Source organism: Pavona decussata, unplaced genomic scaffold (assembly GCF_977016875.1).
Source record: "Pavona decussata unplaced genomic scaffold, jaPavDecu1.1 SCAFFOLD_602, whole genome shotgun sequence".
NCBI classification, from domain to species: Eukaryota; Metazoa; Cnidaria; class Anthozoa; order Scleractinia; family Agariciidae; genus Pavona; species Pavona decussata.
Window position 1 is genome coordinate 6838919 of NW_028145860.1, and position 24778 is coordinate 6863696.

At 37.2% G+C, this 24778-nt stretch overlaps 1 protein-coding gene and 1 long non-coding RNA gene across 2 annotated transcripts in view; both read right to left on the reverse strand.

Annotated features, from left to right (window-relative positions):
- LOC146449751 (beta-galactosidase-1-like protein 2) overlaps positions 1–24778 on the reverse strand; it is a 60410-nt gene that overhangs the window by 9915 nt on the left and 25717 nt on the right. Inside the window, exons 5-13 of the mRNA XM_085101607.1 lie at positions 9864–9959; positions 8217–8304; positions 7497–7561; positions 2789–2939; positions 2611–2673; positions 1635–1727; positions 1447–1497; positions 1115–1167; positions 385–534 (exon numbers count right to left, since the gene is read on the reverse strand). Of these exons, the coding sequence (XP_084957733.1) occupies positions 385–534; positions 1115–1167; positions 1447–1497; positions 1635–1727; positions 2611–2673; positions 2789–2939; positions 7497–7561; positions 8217–8304; positions 9864–9959 (810 nt within the window). The remainder of the gene's footprint in view (positions 1–384; positions 535–1114; positions 1168–1446; positions 1498–1634; positions 1728–2610; positions 2674–2788; positions 2940–7496; positions 7562–8216; positions 8305–9863; positions 9960–24778) is intronic.
- Positions 16347–19725, reverse strand: LOC146449753 (uncharacterized). Its single transcript, XR_014860666.1, has 2 exons — positions 18564–19725; positions 16347–17134 (listed from the first exon to the last, which is right to left on the reverse strand). It is a non-coding gene; the product is annotated as an uncharacterized LOC146449753 (long non-coding RNA).

Genomic DNA, 24778 nt, shown 5'->3' on the forward strand with positions numbered 1-24778 from the left:
GGAACTGTCCAAATTTGAAGGCAAATGACCAAATTCCCTTTGAGTTTTAGCTCTTTAAAGTGTCCTCTCCAAGTGAAAAAATTAAGTTGAGAAAACAGTGCTAAAAGTTTGGCAATTCATTTTATTTCAAAATTCTTGGTATAGTTTGATAGCCAGCTCTATAAGCTTTAATTTGATATAAGGGTGTAGGTATCTACAGTTTAAACCGGACGCGCTACATCGCTTGGACGTGAGACACCTCTAAAGGTATACGCTAACCTTAAAGAAAGCCCTGCTACAATGTGCATGCCCTACACAACCATAGTAGTCACTAACAAAAATTGAATCAGTAAGAATAAGCAGTTTCATCTCCCTGAGAGTAAAGCTGGAGAAAATGTCCATTACCTGTGCTCTGTCCAAAACTTTCTCTATCAAAATTTCTGTGGGAAACTGTGACAGCTTTGTCTGATAGAGAATAAAGCCATAGCCCTGGCCACCATCATTGTTAATTGGCAGTTGTTCCATAGGCATCACATTATCGCTTTCAACAGGTGACTGCAAAAATGGCCAAGATAAATATTATGTCCATGGCAGTGCGAACACCATTATATAATACAAATATTTCCATATGTACAGTCAACTCCCTTATTACGGACACCATCAGGACTGCGACTTAGTGTCCTTTATAGCAGGAATATATTTCAGTCAAGCATCTGTCACATAGCCGCTGTCCATATTATTGGGGTATCCTTATTAGTGAGGTAAATGCAGGGTAAGCGTTGACTGTATAATATTATATTAAACTGGGGGAGGTTATTAATTTGTCAATTTTTGAAAAGGTGTTCTTGAACACAAACATCATGGTAAGGTATAATTAGGAGGTATTTAGAGAAGTTAGAGATCAAGAGTTCTGTACAAAACTATTATTGGTAGTGTTACCAAACCCAAGGGAACTTTTTAAAGGTAAATTCCATTAATAAAAAAGTTAGAACTGTATGCAGGTAGCATATTGCCATTGTGTTGTGATTGACAGCATCCCCTCAAGTTCTATATATAGACCAGAATAAGTATTATTAGCAGATAATTAATAACATTGCCAGCTGCATCTTGGAGATTATGATAATCATTCACTTACATGATATCGGAGTAGTTCAGCTAGTGGCATATGTTGATTAATTTTTACTTTTCCTGTTCAGGGTGATCAAGAAGAAGAAGGACAGTATTAATTACTAATTATCAATTTTAGAAGGTTTTGTACAAACCACTATTAGCAGAGTTAGCTTAAATCTGAGTGCTTCAGCCATTATTATTTGGAGAAATGTTATTCGAAGGTAATAAATAAGCGACAACTTCAATTCCTAAAAAACAAAGCCGTCTTTATGATAAAACGTACTTTGCACTTTACAACTATCAGTGACAGTAGTAAACTTTATTATAGACCTATTAACAGCAAATAATCACTCTTACCATAAGCTTTCTTTGCAGTGTTTTCTGGAACTAAAACAGGATCCTTGGGTACTGTGTAAAAACGTATGCAATGTTAATTCTGTTAATGCTTTATTCATTTCTCCCACCTGTCTTCAACATAAAAATGTAAAAGCTTATTATTGACATAATTATAGTGCTGCTTTGCTAGAAAATTAACATGTACTCACAAGGATGCTTTCGAGGATGCTGCTTCAAAACGTTTCTTAGTGCAGTGTACTTTGGTGTGATATCTCCAGCTTCTGACAATGGAGCATCATAATCTGAAACAGTTTAAGTACACTACAGACAACTGTCACAGGGGTTTCAAGGGCCAGGTATCAGGCAAATTGACTGTCTGTGAACATGACTGCCCAACCACTTTTAACAACTCAACCAATGTTTTCCATAAAAGAACATACCGATATTCAAGGTAACTATACCTTGCCCAAATGCATTAACCTGCTGCCTGCCTGTTTAAATCTTAATGAAATCCCTAGGTCAGATAATCAGCATACAAATCTTCTCTACTACTAAATATTAAGACATAGTTTGTCTGAAAATTATCTATCACGTATTTATTTATCTATTTATCTTTTTATTACTGTTTTAGATTATTTACTCAAGACAAAGGAACATTAATTCATTATAGTAACACTACATTAATTATTCTTCATTAGTATAAATGTAGCTAAAGGAATGTGTATCTAAATATAAATATCACAGTTACCATTTCTGAATAACAGTACACCTATACTAAAAGGGTCATGATACATGCAGCTCATCTCTACTAAAAGGACCATGATGCACACCTAAATCAAAAGGTTCATGATGAAAAGCACACCTATACTAAAAGAGCCATGATGTCCAGTATACCTATGACAAAATGGTCCATGATGCACAGCATACCTATACTAAATGGTCCATGATGCACGGTGTACCTATGCTAAAAGTGCCATGATGCACAGTACACCGATACTAAATGGTCCATGATGCACGGTGTACCTATGGTCAAAGTGCCATGATGCACAGTACATCCATACTAAATGGTCCATGATGCACAGGACCATACTAAATGGCCCATGATGCACAGTACACCCATACCAAATGGTCCATGATGCACGGTGTATCTACGCTCAAAGTGCCATGACGCACAGTATAACATACCATATGAGGTGGTAGTTGGTAGAAGAAAGTTTGCTCCATTCATAAAGCCAAAGTTTGTTCCTCCTAAGCGATAAGATAAGAACAATAAACTCAACATAAGAAGAAGATTTTTATTTCCAAACAAACTTAAAATATTTTAGGAGAATTCTTTAACTGGACACAAACATTGTCAACAAACCAAAAAACATGTAAAGGTTGACGGAAGCACCAAAGTGGAGTATTTCCTCCATGGTAGAAGCCACTGTATCAACATCTCGAGTATGGTGGATTTCACCCCAGTGATCAAACCAGCCATCCCAGAATTCTGCTACCATTGCAGGTTTATCTGGCTGCAAATTAAGAAAAAATAAATAAAAAAATATAATTTTTTCCTTGTGCCGCAGGATAGTTTATAGTTACAAGCTATATTATTGTGAAGGAAAATGTGAACTAACAAACCGCTCAGTATACCGAGCAAGTCTTTCAGTTCCTTTCTGTGAAGAAAATCCAACACTTCATTAAATGTTGAGCTTACAGGATCTGAGCTGAATCAAATATGATAAATAATAAACAATTCTCAAAGTTTAGCACCCTTTCTGTATACAGTGTATATTTCTGTTTACGCGCTACATTTTTTTCATTCGTTAAAGGCTATAGACTGATAGCCGAAAGCTCATGTTTTTTAAAAATTTTTAACCAGAGAACGATTTTTAACTTAATATGAGATAAAAACAAGTTCTTCCCTCAATATTAAGATCGATTTAGTACAATTATTTGCTCTTATCACCTTTTCAATTTTATTTTATTTGCCACACAAAAAGAAAACAAAAATGACAAAAAACAGACACTAGGGAAATACAAATTAAGTTACAATGAAGAAAGAAAATAAATTACTGGCTTTTCTTAAACAGATAACAACTTGATAAAACGAAAACAATATAAACAAGTGCTGTGACTCGCACGGTTTCCGGTGGTAGCTACACATTACTGAACAGTTTGGCGAGGGACCATACATTTAGTGCTTTGTTTTATATTTAGACTTTCCCTTCAACAATAACGGGATAACAAACAACTGAGAGGGCAACAACTGCGGAATTGTATCCTGGCCAGATCAGGGGCACATGACCAATAATCAACCAATCACAATGAAAGTCTAGGTGTATAACAATAGAAAAATATGCTAACTTCAATGCTACTAAGAGGAACTTCACAAATGACATTGAAATGTTAGAAGTAACCTCTTTAGGTTTAAAAATGCCTCTTTCCAAAAGAAAGTTGCACGTAAGATTAATTGGATTCATGATTTAGGTAACAAATCAGTTAAAGCAAAGCATTTCACCTTTGCCTTTGCTTCATGTCTTTAAATTCTCGTTCTGCCGTTTGAAAGTCAACGTCTTCAAAGCTGGGTCCAACAAGTCTTATCATCATAATTTATTTTATTCAGCAGTTCAGGATTAAGTCTGTTTCTCAGCTTCGTTTTAATAATTATTGCATTTGCATGGAAAAACTACGCACACAAGGAGCACTTGATACTGGGATTACAACACTGATTACAGCTATTTGTACAAAATAAGTTATTAAGGGTACACAGTTTTATACTCTTGGATGAGATGGCCAGCAAACTGTTTAATTGTGTAGCTAACGCAGGAAACCATGAGAGTCACAGCATTTGTTTATATTGTTTTTGTTTTATCAAGTTGTTATCTGTTTAAGAAAAGACGATAATTTATTTTAGGAATTGGTTTATTTAAGAAACGGTTTTCTGAAGTAATGTTTTTAGTCTTTCCTAGAAATATCTAGAAGTTTCTATAAAACGCGTAATTTAAAAGCATGCGTTCTTGCCCATCATGACAGCCCAAATCAAAGTAAAGTCAAACTGTTTTTAGTTTTTTTTTGTCACAAGTTGCAAGCAAGTTCACAAGGGTTAAGTTCAAGCCCGGTTTACGTTTAAAGTGCAAGAAAGTTCAAGCAAGTTCACCAAGTAAAGTCATAAACTATCATTCCAGTAATTGGAAGACAGCACCAAGGTAAATATTTTCGCTGCTTTGTAAAAAAGAGGAAAAAAGAGTAAGTTCAAGACTGAAGCACTCGAGAAAAGACTCAAGTTCATCAAATAAAACAGACTTGCTTCGGATCCCAGAAGAAAGGTCAAGCATCCAAAGATTGTTGAAAAAGATTGACTTGCTCTATGTGCAAGAAGAAGCATCCCACCTGTCTCTACCAAAAACCGAAGTGCCCCAGAGAAGAAAGAAGACAGAAGTGACAGTGAATCCACGAGTGTTACCAAGTCACCTTCATACACTTCACATGGAGTTTCAACTACTAGCACCTCACTTATAGTTCCTGTGTGGTTATCAGCAAGTTCCAGACCTGACAAGGAACTACTGGTCTATGCTACCTTAGGCACACAGAGTGATGCTACGTTTATCCTAAAGGAAACCTGTGACAAGCTTGGGGCAAAAACAGAGCTGACAAAACTTTGATTAAGCACCATCACCAGTCAAGAGCTACTCGTTAACAGCAAAAAAGGGCTCAAGTCTACAAGTAAGAGGATATAATCCTTATCTCAAGATCCCTATCCCTACAGCATAAAAAGGAATGTGATTCCCACCAATGAAGGTCACATACCTACAAAATCCACTGCTAAGAGGTGGGATCACCCCTAGCAATAGGAGACGAAATGCAAGATTTGTTAGACTGCAACATTGGTCTACTTATCGGATACGGCTGCTGTCAAGCACTGACCCCAAGATAAGTTATCGCTACCAAGTCCAATGAGCCATATGGAATCAGAACAGATCTCAGCTGGAGTATTGTAGGTACTTGTAATGTAAACAGTGGAAGATTCTTTTGCCACAGAGGTGCTGTAAAGGAAGTACCAGTCGTAACAATGGGTGAAGTAATACATGTACATGTCCTAGAGTCAGACTTTAAGGAGAAGAAAGATGCAAACATGACCTCTCAAGAAGATCTGCAATTTCTTAAGATCATGGAAGAAGACATATAAAGAGCAGAAAATGGACACTACAAGATTCCATTACCATTTAAAGAACAACCTCTACTACCTGACAATCGCTACACTGCACTCGCGTGACTTGAACACCTGAAACGAAGATTCTAAAAGATGTAGAGTACAAACTTAAGAAGACTATATCAAGTTCATGAATGAAATTTTAAATAGAGGGGACATGGAGGAAGCCTCAGCAGTTGATCAAGACAAAGACTTAAAGTGGTATATACCACATCATGGTGTCTATTATCCAAAGAAGAACAAAATCAGAGTGGTGTTTGACTGCTCAGCGAAATGCAAAGGAACTTCTCTGAATGACCATTTGCTCAGCAGACTCAACCTGACCAACAATTTGATCGGTGTTCTGTGCAGGTTCAGAAGGTATCCCTACGCCATAACTTGTGACAGGGAGAAAACATTTCATCAGTTTGTCGCACGCAAAGAAGACAGATATTACCTTCAATTTCTCTGGTGGCCAAAAGGCAATGTCAGCCAAGATCCCAAAGAGTACAGAATGAAAGTGCATTCGTTTGGTGTGACCTTGTTGCCTGGTTGTGTCAGTTACACCTTCAAGTACATTTTTTTTTTAATGTTTTTTTTTCCTTCATTGAAGTACCACACATTACTTACAACACTAACACTGCTTACAATACTAACATTACTTACAAAACTAAATTTCTAACAATGCGTAACACTATTTACAATATAGTAACATTACTACAATACTAAAATACTAACTATAAATACAACACTTATGTTAGTTATGCTAGTTATTTTAATTTATAATACATACCATTTTTATTTATTAACCTAGTTTTCTACAGTTTGTCACTAAGGGAGAAAAGTACATGGCAAATCAAGAGAAGGAAGTGTACCCTGCAGCAGCCCAGTTCATCTTGCATGATTTCTATGTAGATGATGGACTGGCCAGTGTAGATTCTGTGGAGCAAGGAAAAGGTCTTATCCAAGGAGCTCGAGAAATTTGTAAAAGTGGCAGCCTTCGTCTACACAAGTTCCTCTCAAACGATTGTTCACTAATGGAATCAGTACCAAAGAGTGGGAGAGCAGTTGATATCAACTCAATTGAATCTACCGTCAGAACAGCACCCGATAGAAAGTGTTCTTGGTGTACAATGTATACCTGCCAACTCTCACACCTTAGGCGTGAGCCTCACGCCTGTGGGTTGAAAACTTCAATCTCATGCCGGCTCACGCTTGCGGGCCAATTTCTCATGCCTGATTAAAAAATGTGAGTTGTTACCGTCTTGCTTGACACAATTTCCCAAAATATGTTAACTCAGACCCATGTAAGGAACAAAAACCACTGATGTGTAAAATGAACCATAGCGCTGATTTTATCAAATAACTTCGGTCCTTGTGGCTAAGCGTTTTCTCGATAACTTCGCCTTAGGCAGACTTCGGATGTCTTCGTAAGACTTCGGACTTCTTCGGGAATCTTCGGAAATGATCATGTCGTCTTCAAAAATCCCAGCACTCCCAGGATAAAAATCTCATGCCTATATCTCAGAAAAAGTTGGCAGGTATAACAATGGTCAGTAGAGCTAGACTGCTTTGGTTTCTCCATCCTCCTGAAAGATCAACCCCTGACTAGAAGAGAAGAGTTGTCGACCGTGGCTTCTGTTTATGACCCCCTTGGATTCCTCGGCCCCTTGGTCCTAAGAGCAAAGAATATTCTCCAAGAAGACTGTCAGAAGGGCATCAGTTGGGATGATCCACTCTCCGAAGAACTCAGGCCAAAGGTGGGAGCAATAGAAGATAGATCTTCTATATCTGTGTTTAAGAGAGCTGAAAGTACCAAGATGTTTTGCGCCAAGTTTGCGCGTCAGGGAAATATACCACTATCATTTGGAAACAACATTACGAGAAGACAGTCTACCTGTATTTTCTTCAAGTATTCCAGCTTTAATTCTGCATCAGTTCCAAAGTTAATTGTCTTTAACACTGCAATTTAAATTGTGTCCTATTAATAGCAATCCTTGGAAACACAACTAAAAAGATTGATGCATGCTTGCATGTTTGCATGTTGATATGTACAAAAATCATGTAACTTTAGTTGGAAATCCCCAAATAAGCAGCCCCCTAAATTTGTCTGTACTGTCTGTATATTTCCGACTCAAAGGGAGTGTTAGGTTAGGTTTGTATGATTAGATCATGCAGCATTTAATTTCAGTGTCCTGACTTATTGGGTAACTGCTAGTGATACTGACACCTGAGTAAAGTTCTTATAAGCTGTTTAAAGCACCCTCTTCAAATAAGGGCCCTCTTGAATAAGCTCCCCTTCTTGAATATGCACCTAACTCAAATAAGACCCTCCTTCAAATGAGTACCTGCACACTGTCAAATATACACCCCCTCCCCCCCCCCTTCAAAAATGAAACACCACTCCCCTCAAGTAAGAGGTGACATTCAGAAGGCATTTAGTCAAACCAGTGATTATTTTCCACGTGAAGATATGTGCTGTACAAAAGTGATGTTATTAGGAAGAACATTTCAATCTGCTTGACAGGAAATTCTGTACAAAAATTATAATATTATTGTAAGTTATTATTTAATATGCCCCACATTTTAGCACAAATAGAAATGTTATAGAACATACCATCAGGCAAAGATAAAAACTGTTTCTGCAGTCCACCAGAATTATCAGATGTAAAAAGTAATTCTTTTATGCCTCCATTAATCATCAGCTGTCATAAAAAATAAAAACTTTTTCAGTTCCCAATAACTTATTACAGAATTCCAAAGGCAGATAACTTGTTGGGGGATTTGATCAGTCATGAGCTACTGTAATTAACCATGAATGACCTGATTAACGCCCACTCTCTATAAATGCCCTGGCATATCTAATTAACGCCCCCCAAAAATTCAGTGAGGCTACCAGTTAACCTTATAGCCAAATGCGTTCCCAGAAAGGCATGAAAAGAGCACAATAAGCAGGTAAAATCAGTCAGTTTGTTCATCGGGTTCCTGCTTAATTGAAAAAAGGTTTGCAAATCACATCCTGTTCTATTTCAAATTCAAAGCATGGATAGCACTCTTTGATTTCCTTTTTCTCAGCTGTACAAAAAATGTTTCCAAATTTTTTGGCTCATTGTCCTGGTGTTAAGTGCCTGGTCTTGACTTTCTCAAGATCTAATTGCTAAGTCATTCAAGGCCTGTGCATTGAATATAGCTTCTGATGGTTCTGAAGTTTTAAGAAACCTTGTGAAGCATGATCGGAGCAATTGAAATTGTAGCTAAAGCTATGCTAGATGAGCCCAAATGCCCAAACCCATTTTTGGACATCAAATATTCAGACCCTGAACAGGCTAATGAAGGCAATGATCTGGAATTTGACATGCCCATTGAAAACTACAGCTGTAATAGAGTACACTTATGTTTTTCCTCTTTACATTGTAGATTTTTCTTGCACATTATACATCATTGTCACAGTTGCAATTCAATGTAAGTTATAAAAAGAAATGTCTCTTATCAAATAAATGCCCCCCAAAATTGTAAAACATTTAATAGACGCCCCGGGTATTAATTAGGTCATTTATAGTATCTATTTTATCAATTAATTTATTTATTTATACAAATATCTAACAATATTCTAAAAGAGGGATACGATTTGTGTTCACTGGAAAGGTAGACTTTACAGTAGGCAATACAGCAAGCAAGTGATACTCTGACTTTTACCATTAATACCTTCTATAGTACGACATACATGTATGCCTTGGACTAAGTCTTATGGCAAGTAAAGTACCATCGAATGCAAGAGATTTATATAGCGCCCAATGAGACTTGAATAGCTGGTGGTATTCATTTCTCTTAGCCATACAAAATGAAGGATATAAATGTACGTAGCAGTCAGTATTGCAACATGCTAACAGTATTGCTATAATTGTACAAGAGTAAAAGTGCATTCCTGTTCCCATCATCATTTATTTGCTCTCTGAAGCTAATGACAATTTTGCAGATAGTACTGTTTCCCTTTGCATTACATAATGCTACAGTAAGAAATGAGAGCTCAAGAGCATCAGGCTCCATTAACTGTGTTTTACAAAAATGTGCTAAGTACTGCACCCCTGAAGGGATGATCATCATGATCAGTAACCGGTTATAATTATTAATTGTTACTTTTTAAAGGTTTCCTTATCCGGGATCAACAGAGGTACTTCACTAAATTTCTCTGAAATGTTTTAGTTGTAATAAAATTATGTAAAACAGTTGTTTGGAAATGTTTCAAGACAGAAAATTTACCAACCGATTTGAGATGTTCCATATACTTGACATCATCACTGTAATAGCTTCCATACTCATTCTCTATTTGAAATGCGATGATTGGACCTCCATCAAAGAACTGAATCATAGAATAAATAAAAATGCAGTGGATAATCAGCAGTTTTTATGGAGGCTGCTGATGATGAATGTCACCATTGTTGTTATTGAGCAGTCAACATAAACGTGTCTGTTGAATGAAATCTGTTCAGCATTGTCGAATTGTTTAATGGACATTCACTAACCACAGTGACTGAAGAAGCCATAAGTCACATTTAATATTACTTTCGTCAGCAATGTAACAGAAGTTTAAGTGCTGCTATAATCAGTGACCGCTTCCAGCAATTCTACTTTTCAATAAATCCTGGATCTAAAATTCCATAAAAATCACCTTTTTGGTTTGTGATCTACAAGCAAAATGAAAAATATGATACCTTTTTTCTCAATTTCACTAGCATTTATGAAACCTGAAATAAGTGCCACATTTTTCTCAGATAAGGTGGAGATTTTAAGGATTTCTCTCAGATATTACTTAAGTCAATTTTCTCAAGTTATTGTTCTATTTCACTTATCACGAAAAAGTCAAAATAAGAAATTTCTCGAGTTTTTTCAGCTTTTCGCTGTTTTCATCGAAATAGAAAAATGTCACCTTTTTTCCAGGTTTCTTTGTTTGGCCTGCTTGATTGACATAACTGGCAGATGTTTTGCATTGAGGAGAATTACATCGAAACCCAATTGTTCTTTTAACATCTTTTGCACTTCATCCACCGACACGGTTTCTTCTGCTAAAGTCAGATGAACTTGAAATTTCTTGTTTATTGCGCCAGATGATAGGACATCCACTACTACAACTGACTTCTTCCATGATGATGGTTGCACTTTTCCCGAGCTAGAGGAGAAGCTCGGCCGTTGCAAGGTTTGCGTACTGGGCATCTGGCCAGGTGGTGAGTTTAGATTTGTTCTCAGGGAGGCTGTTCTCTGGTAAGACAGGGGGATTCCAAGCAAATTACACGGCAAAGATAGTTCATCAGAGGTCCTTGAGGACGCTGGCCGAGTTGGCTTGCCATTTACGACGTACGTCTTGCCGTAGTCTTCAATATTGAAAAAGCCTGTTTCTGTCGGTATAATAATCTCCCCTTCTTCTTCACACCAAATGTAAATGCCTCGATTTATATCAAGTTTGAAAATCATAGCTAAGTTTCCCACCGTTAAAGTCAAAGACCTAAGCCTCATGACTTTTTCATTCATCTTAATCTTGACGCAGTTTGACATCTTCATAGCTACAGAGCTACAGGGTTCACAGCTACAGACAAAACAATTCTGATCTGAGTTTCCCGCCTTTTCTTGACAGCTGTCAATCAAGCAAGCCAAATGAAGAAACCCGGAAAAAAGTCAGCATTTCTCTATTTCAATGAAAATGGTGAAAAAGCTGAAGAAATTTCTTATTTTGACTTTTTCATGATAAATAGAACAATAACTTGAGAAAATAATTTATTGACTTAAGTAATATCTGGGAGAAATCCTATAAAAACTCCACCTTATCTGAAAAAAATGTGGCACTCATTTCAGGTTTCATAAACGCAAGTGAAATTGAGAAAAAAAGGTATCGTATTTTTCATTTTGCGTGTAGATCACAAATCAAAAAGGTGATTTTTAATGGAATTTTCCAGTTTCTAGATCCAGGTTTTATTGAAAAGTAGAATTACCAGAAGTGATCACTGATTTGCTATAATTATGTTTGAGTTGTAAAAGTTTCCAAATTCTACCTTCTCTCCATCTTGTTGTTGTTGTTTTTTTTTTAAATTCAAATTTCCAAAGTAGACTGGCCCCCTGGAAGCAAGTGCTAATCTAGGCAGGCCAGACTTACAACAAAGACATTTAGAACAATTCTTGGTTTTCACGTGACGTCACCAAATTCTAGAATTCAAAACTGGGAGGTCTACAAAATTTTTACCTTCATTCAAGGAAAGATTACCTAAAAATATGTCTGTCCACAATTTCTTAGCTCGATGTCGTGCTTCCTTTTGAAAATAGAACAGTTTCAATTTCCGAGTTTCCATCGTGCGTGACATAAGGAGGACGGCCGTGACAGAGCTTTTCCGTATCTTAAAAATGACTCTTCGGGTGATTTTCAGCATTGTAAACAATTTAAGTTTGAGGAGAAATATTAATCTAAACATTCGAAAATTCACAAGGGCAAACAAACCTCTTTTCTGGCAAAAGTCAACTCCAGATGTTTTTTTTGTATTTCCAGCCGCCATGTTTGTGCCCCTCAGAGGGACACAAACATGGCGTCTCCATACTAAGCTCTATAAATTTATGGGGAACATTTTGTCAAATAACTCGAGTGCGGAATGCCGCACAGACCTGACACTTGGACAGATGCCTTATTTATTTATCCTCTATACCATGTCAATTTCTTGACTTCATTCATGGAATGGTTTCGATTTTTTTTTTCAATGGCGTGACAGTGAAAACCGAGAATAGAAACAGAATTTAGGCAAGGTAAAGAAATCACTAGGAAAACAAAAAGTTGAGAATTAACAAGTTGTAACTAATTAGCTAGATCTATTTTCTGTATCATTATAGGCATTTCAATATTAATAGTCATTAACAACAACTTCGCTCTAGAGTACTCAAATAACAACAAGACAGGTCTGGCAGTAAATGGGACAATGGACACTGGGTGCCCCCTAGGATAGCAACAAGCTTGGGTGGTAGCGACACACACCCAGGAAGGTGTAAATGGGTGGTTAGCGAACACACCCCGCAAAATAAATGGGGCGGTTAGCCGACACAAAGCCCAAAGCACAACCACTAAGTGGGGCGGTTAGCGGACACAAACCCCAATGCACGAACTTGGGCGGTTGGCGGACACACCCAGAGATAATGAATGGGGACAGAAACCCTTGGGCGGTAGCAGATGCCCAGTGAATGATTAGGGGTGGTAGCAAACTCACCCAGAGAACGAAACCCCCTGACCCAGTACTTGTAGGTAGCTAATGATAAGGTGGGATAAGGGACCCACCCAACCTGCCACGGGCGATAGCTAAGTGGAAGGTGTGCACCCAGGCCAGTAGTCCAAGTTTATTTGAAAAAAAAAAGGGGGAGGGGAGGTAGGGGAGGGGAAGGAAAACGAACTTACAATGGATCAAAATATAGCGTGTGTGCTATTCATACAAAGACTGGAATATGGAAAATACACGCACCAAAGCGCTGTTCTTTGAGACCTGATACGCAACATATGGCTAAACTGATAATATTTGGATAGGCACATGCATGCAAACCTAAACGATTTAGGAACAATGACATGGGTATGAGTGCTGATATAAATAGTAAGTTAATGTAGCTAACAACGTCCATTGTTCCGGTAACAAGTTCCTTGGAATGTCCGTAACGCACTATTTCAACAAAATGGTAACTCTGTGGTCACACCATAGTGATAAGCAACACAGTTAAGCTCTTTGTAGTAAACTGTACTTTACAAGTAAAGTGAGCATTTTCAAGTGGCAAAATATCGAAGAGAAGGCAAGCAAATTTCTCCTTTGAATACTTTCTTAGGTAAATCTCGTATACGGCACAGAATCTCATTCCACAGTCTTACACCAAATCGAGAAAAAGAACCCTTACGTATTTTGATTTGATGATTTTGTGATTGGGCGATTTTGTAAAATGTGAACATAATATTATAAAATTGGGAAAGGAAAAACTTGAAGGTGAACTAAGTCCAAGAATCTGTAAACAAAATTGAGGGTTGATTAACCAACCAACTACAGCCAAATATTTTGGTGGAGGAAGTAGCTGGAATATTGCAGTCTACATTCCAAGTTACAACAAACAATATTCTTCGTGCACATTCAGGGGTTTAAATAAGCACCGACGTCTGACGAAGAGTGTCGGATACTAAGATCAGAGACGTCGGCTACTTTCTGCCTAAATTGAAGTAATGGAAGAATGGTCCTTTCAAACAAAATTAAAATTTATTTTGATGGGCTTGGATGTACTTTTTACCTCAATTTCGAGATCAAGGTCACGCCTCATTGCGCATTCAGCATGATTTGGTATTGCTGTTACGGCTCGACTCGTCAAGTTGGTCACCTCGTAATTTAAGTCGGTTGCAACGTGTCACATCTATTTTTGGATATAGTTGCACGGTTTACCAGCCACGGGAAACCGCGTCTACGACCACTTTTGGAGCTTGTTCGTGTGTTAAGACGAAGAGTCGTCATTTTCGGCTGATTCATTAATTTTTTAAATATCCCGGCCTTGAATTTTATGAAAATCAGAGTCGGTCTTTAAAATTCTCGAATAAAAGTAGTCCACCTTAACTTACGTGCTGGCAATTCAGTGATCAGATATCAAGTCGCTCATCTGTTAAGATTTAGAAAATTGAGCTTATCAGTAACGTGTTGCGAAAGAAGAAGCGACTGTTCAAGTTAAGAAAGTATTAAAACGTAATCAAAATTTGTTTTCGTCAAACGCACCGTTTTTCTGTTGTGCTTTAGATAATGTGCACGGTTTATTTCAGCCAATTTTTTCAGCCACTTCTAAACTTTTCACAATCGCCTTGCATGGAAAACTGCAAATGTACGTAATGTACTTACCATCATTTTGTTTATCATTTTCACTATTTGTCGAGGTGCTGATAAATCGAAATTTGAATGAAACCTGTACTTTCTAAAATGAAAACCATGTCCGCTTGAATAAAACAAAAAACTTTCAAGGTCCAAAGCATTTTATCTTTTTTAAAACTAAAGTTTGATCAAAAACTCCGACTTAAAAATATCTGATTTTGTCACGTTTCATGACGCCCGCCCGGCGCCTTGACAAGTCTGGAATTTTTCCTTTTTCTTTCCATTGACATCCATCGAGTTTTGCCAAAGAGAGTGAAGAAGAAGATTCGTACATTGATGTTTGATCACAGTTTCTCAGTCTGTTAAACCCATGATCAGTTGTAAAAGAAATTTTAACTGAATGTGTAAGCACTAAGTGATTTTAATTGCTACATTTCAATCATAGTATCTTGTCATTTCGATGCTATTTAGGACGATTTTGTTCAACTTCATTCTTTTCATTGACTGTGGCCTTCAAATTCCAGGAAATGTAACCAAAAGGCTATTTTCAGCTTATCAAACATATCAGTATGATTGTAAAAATAAACAAAAAAACGTTGTTGGTGCTAAGAATCTAAGAAATCATACTTCTCACTATTGGATAAAAACCTGTGAATTTCCTGTGAGAAAGATGTGAATTTACCTCTGAAAAAACATGTGAAACAAGAATTTTCACATGATTTTTCACAGGTTTTTCACAGGTTGAGAAAAATTCAGAACCTGTGAACAGGGCACTTTTCACAGGGTCTGAACCTGTGAAAAAACCTGTGAAGAAACCTGTGAATTTCAACCTGTGAAAAACCCTGTGAAAAAACCTGTGAAAAAACCTTTGAAATGTGGCTTAATTGTAAGGCTTTTTCACAGCTTTTTTCACAGGGTAGAAAATCTCAAAACCTGTGAACAGGGCATTTTTCACAGGGTCTCAACATGTGAAAAACCCTGTGAAATGGGAATTAATGCCTGGCAGCTGTTTACAGGTTCAAAACCATAGAAAAAACATGTGAAATTTCAAAGTTTTTTTACAGGGTTAACATATATACTGACTGGCTGCACTGCATGGTTGCATGGGTATTTTCCAGTACATGCATGCATGCAGTACAGCATCTGAGAACGGTACATACTCCCAAAAACATACACTAGGCACTTTTTTCATGGGGTCAAAACCTGTGTGATATAAAAATAAGTAATACCAAAATTTTTCTCTTTTCAGGATGTTAAATGTTTATGTTATCCACTACGTATACCATTCAAAATGATTTGTTCCTCTTTAATTTAGAGAGATTACTGATTTAATAAATTGTATATCACTGATAAATTAAAGCTAGAAAGCTGTATGAAACGTTTCCATGCCAGAAGATTACATCAAAAAAGCCATGTTCAGAAAGATACTGAATGATATCCAAACACACACAATATGTAAAACATATAAAAAAATATTGAAACCTTACTTACTTCTTGTAATTGGTGCAATCCAGTCCAGCTTTTGGTTTCAATTCATTTCAAGATCCACCAGTCAATATTTCCTTGTCTTGAACAAGTGTAATTTAAATTACATCCACGCTTTGTGGCAATTTAACTTGACTATATAATAACCAGAATATTAGCAGTTCGGCGTGAGATCATCATTATGATGCCCCAGCAAAATTACCTCAGTGTACTCAGCTTTCAAAGTTCATCAAAATCATCATCAAAGTTTTAATGATATTTTTGTTTATATAAAGTTCCACCAATTGCTATTGGGAATTCCAATTACTTTTTTAGCAGTTTTTTAGTTTTTTTTTAGCCTATTAATTAATCTATCTTATCGAATGATGTGGATGTTGAGAACTATTCAAAGTACAAACACTTAAGCTGCACAACATATAGAAGACTTTATTTTGATTGAAGTTCTCAGTTCACATGTGTATAACTATAAAAAATATATATATATTACTTGAAAAGCTGGTTAGATGTTAAATGCATCAGTCAAGTAATATTCAATCTCAAAATGTTAAACCTACTGAAATACTGAAATTGGCAGGGGTTGAATACAAGAAAGTAAACTGAAATACATAAAGGCTGTTAAATAAAGATGATTTGATTACAAATTTGCCTACTTTCTATCATTTAATACCAGACAAGAGCGTCAACCGACATCACTGTTGCATGAATCATGTCTTTTGTTCTTTTGTGTGGTTCATGAATAAAGTTTAAAATTCATGCTTACAACTTAAAACTTAGAATGTGCATACAGTCTGGTCACTTTTGACAGTGTTACATGTTTCAACACAGACACTTTAATATCTTCCAGTGCCTCTGAAAACACTGACTGAATAGTAATTACTGTAAATGACCGTCTATAATATCAATTCCTGATGCAACAACAAGGATTGCCTTCTTATATAAGCTCAAAAGACTTTCTTGAGCCAGAGACTGACTGTATACTTTTTGAATCATTCATTCTTCCATTTATCGCGATGGCCAAAAGATGCTTAGTCCATTAAAACATTTATATATAATTTTTGCCAAAACGAACATGTCTTATACCAGCCTTCTATGTCCTTGTCTTGATATTTGTCTATGAAATAATAACTCTACAGGTGTAATACCAAAACAACTGGCTCGATTTATCAAGAAAGTTAAGTACGAGCCACAGAGCGTCGTGCTGTAACGAAAAGTGAAGAACAACTATTGAGCCTGGATTTCTACATGATGGAGTCTTGTGCTGAGATTTTTTAAATGCGACGTCTTGGGCTTGGATTTGAAAAAAAAAAGTTCAGTCTTGCATGGTCTTTAAATGAGGATCTTGCATTTTAACATTCTTTCAAAACTCATTAATAATTCATAAGCCCATTGACCTATCAAATGGTGGACAAAACATCACGTGCAGTGGTTTTAAAACCTGATAAAACCTCCCTCTTATTATTATTATTATTTGCCTACTTTCTATCATTTAATACCAGACAAGAGCGTCAACCGACATCACTGTTGCGTGATTCATGTCTTTTGTTCTTTTGTGTGGTTCATGAATAAAGTTTAAAATTCATGCTTACAACTTAAAACTTATTATTATTGTTTTCTCATATGATAATTTCCAACATAATTATTTTGCCAACGCATCACTGTTATAAATTCTCTTGACACACGCTTTTCCAGGGATGTTTTTAATAGAAGCCGCTCAAAAAATTTGAAGTGTTTTGTCAGATCTAAAACTACTCGGCTGCGCCTCATGGTTTTTAATTCCCAATACAGTACTACTGCTCGTGTTTTAAACATAACATACCCCTAACTTCCTTACAACAGACATGCCCACCAAATTTCCCAAGAAGTATATATTTTTTCCGAGATCTCGGCGCGTTTTTGGCCGCCGAAATTTTTATCTCGCCGCGATCTCGCTACTAATCTCGGCGCGTTTTTGGTCGCCGAGATTTTCATCTCGACGAGATAGATCTCGGCGACCAAAAACGCCCCGAGATCTCGCCAAATCTTGGCCGCCAAAAATGCGGAGAGATTAGTGGCGAGATCTCGGTGAGATAAGAATTTCGACGGCCAAAAAAATGCGGCGAGGAATCCCTGGCGGGATCTCGGCGAGCGAGCATCCGCAGCGGTGTACTGAAAATTTGATCGTCAGACGTGAAAGTAAAGCTTTTTGGTTTGAAATTCTTAATCAGCGGAATAACATTGGAAGGATACTCATAATCGAACTACGTTCTCCAGACGCCCCTAAGCATTTTCCACGAAAAAGTGAATATATAAGCTTATAACTTCGGTAAGTAAACAGCCACTTACTTTCCGTCGTATCATTTGAATCATTACGGCTGGGAAATCTGGACAAAAGAGCGAAACTAAGCGGTAAGCTTATGATGTAAACTAACTGCTTCAAATTGAAAACGAATGTAGAAGTTGTGAATCACCAACAATTTATTTCAAAAATTTTACCTTCGAGGTTTCGAGTTAAAAAGATGAAATCGTTCGTGTAGCTAATTACGCTTTGTGAAAGCGTCTATCGATTTCTAAACAAACTCTTTTACTCTCAGTGTTTCTTTAAGCTATTAAGTAAGATGAAATACGGATAAATAATATAAGAAACTAACCTCTTTCTCAATCAAGAGACACAAGGCTGTGGAAGAAAGCCATTAAAATCTCAATTCTCGCACAAACTTGATGGTCACCTCCACTGAGTTGATTCTTAACACGCTTATAGCTTAACGAGCTTGAATATCCCTTTAGCAAATTTTAAGTCCTCCTTCTCCAGCACCTTAATTATCCAGGACATTCCGTATTCCGTAAAAAATGTGCGGTGATTGAGTTCACAGTGTGCAGTTCAGTTTAGTTCAGTTAGTTCGGGTACCGTAGTTTGTTAACTTAATCAGCATCATTTTAGCTGACCAGTGCTCATCATATCCCTTGTGTGCTATTCTCCGGTTGACCACAGGTTCTTTTATCATGATTTCGAGCCATAAACGAATGGTTAACTTGTCATGAAGCTTAACTTTTCATATTTTCTGCGGTTTAAGAGCAGGATTAATTTTTGTGGCCTCGCAAACCTCGAATTTCAGTCAAACTGTTTTTTTAGCTTACGCGAGCATCGCCGGGTGGCGTGATTGAATTAACCAATCACATCGCCCAATTCACGTTGTTGTTGGGGACTTTCGCGCCATTTGTCAAGTGGCCGGCAAGTCACGGAGACGTCAAGTTGTTTACGAGGATTGAGAGACAGATTGTGAGGGAAAAACTGGGGAAAAGAGCACAATCAAAAAATGTCGACAACTGAAAACAGTGTAATGAAAAGGGAAAGAACGCGTTTTCAAAAATTGTGCTTCCTGTACCGAAAAATCGTTCGCAGCAGGCATTACGACATGACTGTTCATAACGGCCTTTTGAGGGACAAAAATTGCCTAAAAAGGTGAGTTAAAGATTTAGACAATAAAACGATAAGATTATCAGGTCAATGAATATATTTTATGATAGTAAACAAGTATGTTAACGAGCGTCCGGTATGAGCAGCGTTCTTCTCACTTTTATCTTAAGACGCGCACTTAATATTAATCTGCCGAAGCGCGATCTCGGCCAACAATTTAAATCAATTTAATAATTGAAGCTCATCAATTTCCAGTTATAGCATGAAAAAAATGAAAGCAAACATTATTTTCAACGAGGCTAGGGTTAAGCTGAAGTTTTAACTCATTCAACCTCATAACTTAATCTTTACCACTGAAGAGTTCACATGTCTTCGTTTCGAATCTGGCGAAGTGCAATCTCGTACCCAGAGTCCTCAGGCTTTTTGGTCAGCGGGGCGGCGCCAGGAGAGACTCTGGGATAATGGAAAAATTTAATTTTTTCGATTGGTCCTCTGCATAACAATGGAAGACCGACAGGAAGTCCGTTGGTCATTTGCGGAAGTTAACCAAACTGGAAACCCCCAACCAACTTCCTTGTTTTGGAGGGAGATTTGAAATGTCAAACTCACTGTTTTGTAATTTTTATGTGTGTATCACGGTTATTTTATGTTATTTTTTTCATACCAAAAATATGAAGGACTCCAATTCAAATTACGGGTTTTGGATTATGTCAGTGAAACAATTTCTAGCCGACTAAACATTAGCCGTTTGATCGTAGGAAGTTTTCCACTACTGTCATACGACGGTAAAATGACACGGCCAAATGCGAGCAGTTTAAACTGATTACTGTCGCTGTTGCAAAAAATTACTTTCGGAAAATATCATTATATCAGTCAGTTTGGGAGAAAAAGCGGTAGGAGAAGGAATTGGTGAAGCCGTTCGCAAGTATGGAAACATTAAACGTATTAGAGAGGACATTGGTGTCGTCAACGTACTAAATATTTCGAACATGTTATGTTCTAGTGAAGGTTATCATGGAAAAATAGAGAAGTTCTTTAACATCTATAAACCTTGTCGTGGATAACAGTTTGGAGATGACTGATCTGGTGTGGAGTGGAGTCTATCTCAGGTTGCCGTTTCGATTAATTTCCTTTCGGTTTTGCCACAAGGGAAACGCTGGAGACATCTCTACGATGATCAGACACCGCACACGAGAGCAAAGGTTTCACTTTTGTCAGTCACCGCCCATGGCCAGCTTGCCAAAGAAAAATAATTCAGAAAAAATTGCCCCTTTGAGGCGGAGGTAATGGTGTGTTGAACATTTTTCTTAAATTTTGACAGATTTTGTTTTGAGAATTTTGGCAGATTTTGTACTAACTGTTCCATATTCCATGCAAAATAAGAACAATTAGTTATTTGTCCTAAAAAGTGTAAAGGGCCGTGGTGTTAAGTTACCTTCAGATGAAAGTTTAATCTCAAATGTAATAGTACATACAGATTTAAAGATTACTTTTACAGTATAGGGGCAGTTGAGAATAAAGACTTGTTGTTTGTTACTTACTACCATCTTCTCTGCAAGAAAGTCAACACACTGTGACAGTGAAGAGCCACCCAACTTGAAAAGTCAAAAAACAGGTGTAGATAATACTGAAGCCTGAAGCTGGACTTCGAAATGCAGAAGTACCTTAAAATCTTTGCATTTATTTATTTCCCACATGTACACAGACAAACAATGAAAAGAAAAAAACTCAAGTAGTGGAGTGGACGCTCAATAAAAGAAATCAATATGAGGCTTATGAATATTAAGCCTCCTCAATCTTAAAATATACAAAAGTTATAACAATATATTGCTTGGAGTTTTTATATAACTCAACAAATAATGTACACTTAGTTTAAAATAAAGATGGCAAAAATTTGAAGGTAATTATAGTTTAGCTGTACTCTGTTAATGTGCTGTACATTAATATATGTAAGTAAAAATAATCTAACCTTTTTAAAATATTATTTTTCCCTTCATCTGAAAAAACATACAAATACTCCATTGACGAAGTATGAGACAAGAAAACTGTAGGTTCCCTTGCAGACAAATATTCCTGTTGAGAGGCCAACGCAATTATGCTGTTGCAAAGTGTGAAATCATGTCTAAAGTACCATTTGTTGTTAAAAAAAAATAGATGAGCGGTGGTGTGACTTTCTGTGCTATATGTTATAAGGAAGAACACCAAGTCTTCCCTTGAAGGGTTCAATTGGGACGCTATTATTGAGGAGATACAGGAGAAGGCCATGCTCGATTTCATTCTACTGCAACTGTACCTGTTGTACATAAACATGGAAGCCAATTACAAGTACCCCAAGTTTGTGTGGCATATGACCTGTAGATAATGCTTGCACAGCCTTGTGACCACTTTCATCATAATTATATCCTTATCAAACACTCCACTTGTAATTGGCAAATTTACTAACATAATTATTTTGGCAGTGGATGGATTTTACTGAATAATTTGGTTAAAAAAACCCCTTCTACCATTTCTTCATGTAATATTCATTCATTTATTTATTATTGCTAGTAAATATTAGCAAGAAATTTGTGGTAGCCAGCAGGTTTTAGCATAAAAATTATACTTCTTAGTGAATCATATCGTTTATTATTATTTTGCACTGATAACCAAACAAAAGAAAAAACTTTCAGACACTACAATACTAGCTTGCAAAAAAAACTACATTCAATATTTACTAAAGAATGACAAGTCTATAAAATATATATGTTGAACATTCCAAGGATTCCAATGGGTCCTTTACTCCCTTCCCCTTCCCTGTTAGGGGTAACTAATAAAATTGTGTAACCATTATCTCATCAAGTATATATAGAATTTTTGAGTATAATTTGTTAACAAAACTGTTAATTATAGAGTGATTATAGATGAAACATAAAGTTTTACAGTCAACGCTTGTTAACCCCCCCCCCCCCCCCCCCAAAAAAAAAAAAAATTAATAAATTACTATTCAATATATTTTACGGGTTAAAGAAACATCACTAGCCTTATTGTTTATTCTGTTAACAAGCTTAAAAGAAATTTGAAACATCTTTAGATACAGTTTTGTAACTGATGGTATGACAAATTCATATGATTTTGAATTATTATTTTGAATGTGTATTTCTCTTGTTCTAGACCTTTGATCAATGCAGCTCACTAGGCTTGGTCAAGTCCCACAAACATTATGCAATATGCTGGATGACTTAGATTGTGGCCTAATAGACAATCAGAGCCCAGGAAAGGCTTGAACTAAGAGTCACGTTTGACAATTTTCAGTTTTAGTTCTTAGCTAACATTATTGTCAAGAGACCACAAATTCCCTCAAGCGCTGTATAATTTATGTACAGTTCAGCAAAGGTCTCACAACACTGTGCCAATCATATTTCAGGATATTGGGGAGTTTGACAATAGTAATTATCTGTCGTCAAAGCAAGAGCTGCAAGATCAGAGAAGAGATTATATTATACTATTCAGCTGCAGAGTGTTGGTTGAGTATAATACTTCCCTTGCCTGAAGTCAATTAAATGTGTGATACCTAATCACATCACCATCGAGCTGACTCAAAAGAAATGGCAAATCATTCAGAAATTATCAATTTACCAGTAATGTGCCCTAATCAATCAGAATACATTTGGTAATGTGTGTCAGTATTCTGACTCAGCTCTTAGTTAAAGTGTACACTCCACGACCAGATGAAGTCAGGCCCCACCAAAATTTAATTATGTCAATTTAATATAAACCCAATTTCCCCAATCCATTGACCCCTTCTCTGTGCTTCCTACACTGCAACCAAATTTATTAGAGAACTCACATAAGATAGTTTTAAATTATTTTACCTTGATTACATGAATACAAGAACAGACTAAAGAGATTATATACATGGTATAGAAATTGGCTGACTAAATGAAGTACCATAGTGAGGAAATTATCAACAGTCTCTCAACAATCACATTATAACCAATTTACTGATGAGAGGTGGCATGATTACCACGCTCCATACAGTTCTCATATATAATTATTACTCTGTGGTTAGGCAGAATAGCTAACTAATTAAACCTCAACACAACTCACTATCCTTATTTTCAAAGCCGGTTGGCACAATTATCCAATCTCTGTTAATTATACTACTTCATTTTATCTCTAGATATATTATTAGTATACCTGGGAGCAACTCTACAGCACTAGAAGCATGCAATATGTGGGCACTCTCTATCAGTTTTGCCAAAAGCTAGGCAAAAGGAATGTTTATATTTGAAGAGGTGATTTAAATTATTTTCAAATGGTAACATGTATGTGTTCATTGAATCCCATTTGGAAATAAACTGTTAAGGGAAAGGGAGAAGGTAATTTGAACATAAATTTAATACACAGTCAGCTGCTCAGTTCTGTGAGAGGAGAAGTGATGGTTCCTTTTTATTTGTAAGTATAAACAGTAATAAAGAAATATGTTACTTGTCTGTTGTAGCAACGTCGAATTAAGTCCACCTTTCCCTCGCTCTTACATGAAAGAAAATCCAGTTGCTTTTATCCGCTCTTACGGGAAAAAATCCAGTTCCCTTAGATCGCGTGTAGAATCAATTTTGGCTTTCTCGAACACTTTCAAGGCCCGATAAAACCTTCAGGCCCAATAACAGTAACTTGGGGCATTTGACTTCCGCTTTAATCGTAAGCATGCGCACAAAGACCGGAATCCCACGTTTTCTGGGATAAGAAATTCCATTATCCCAGAGTCTCTCCTGGCGCCGCCCCGCTGACCAAAAAGCCTGAGGACTCTGGGTACGAGATTGGGCGAAGTGCAATCTCGTTCCTAGAGGCTGCGTTCCTTTTGGTCAGCACCAAGGAAGCACCGCTGGCCTAAAACGCGCGCGGGCTCTGGGGACAAGATTGGGTGTCTTGTAGAGATCGTGGTTGTCTCGGCAAGATTTTGGTTTTCTCGTCGAGATCGCATTTGTCTCGGCGAGATCTCGCCTGTCTCAGTGCCCCTAAAAATCTCGCCGCGAATCTCGCCGAGATGGAAGACGCAACTGCAATCTCGGGGAGATGTCGCTGAAGTTTTTCGCCCTCTAAAAATCTTGCCGTGAATTACTGAAATCTCGCCGAGATCTCGGCGAGATTAACGCATTTAAATCTCGGCGAGATCTCGCTGAAAGGTTTGCCCTTTAAAAGTCACGCCGAGAATTACTGAAATCTCGCCGAGATCTCGGTCAACTCCGCGAGACCTCGCTGAAATTTTTATATAACCATACTTGACATTAGTATTCTAGCCTGTAGCTACACATAATGCGTGGTTCAATTCTACCTGTTACCATCCCCCCCCCGGGCACACCCCCGGGAAAACTCGGCCCGTCTGGCCCGGGGGTCGGGAATTTCCTCAAGCGGTCTTGCCCGGGGGTAGGGGGCGGGGCAAATCGAAATAACTACTCACGCAAGGAC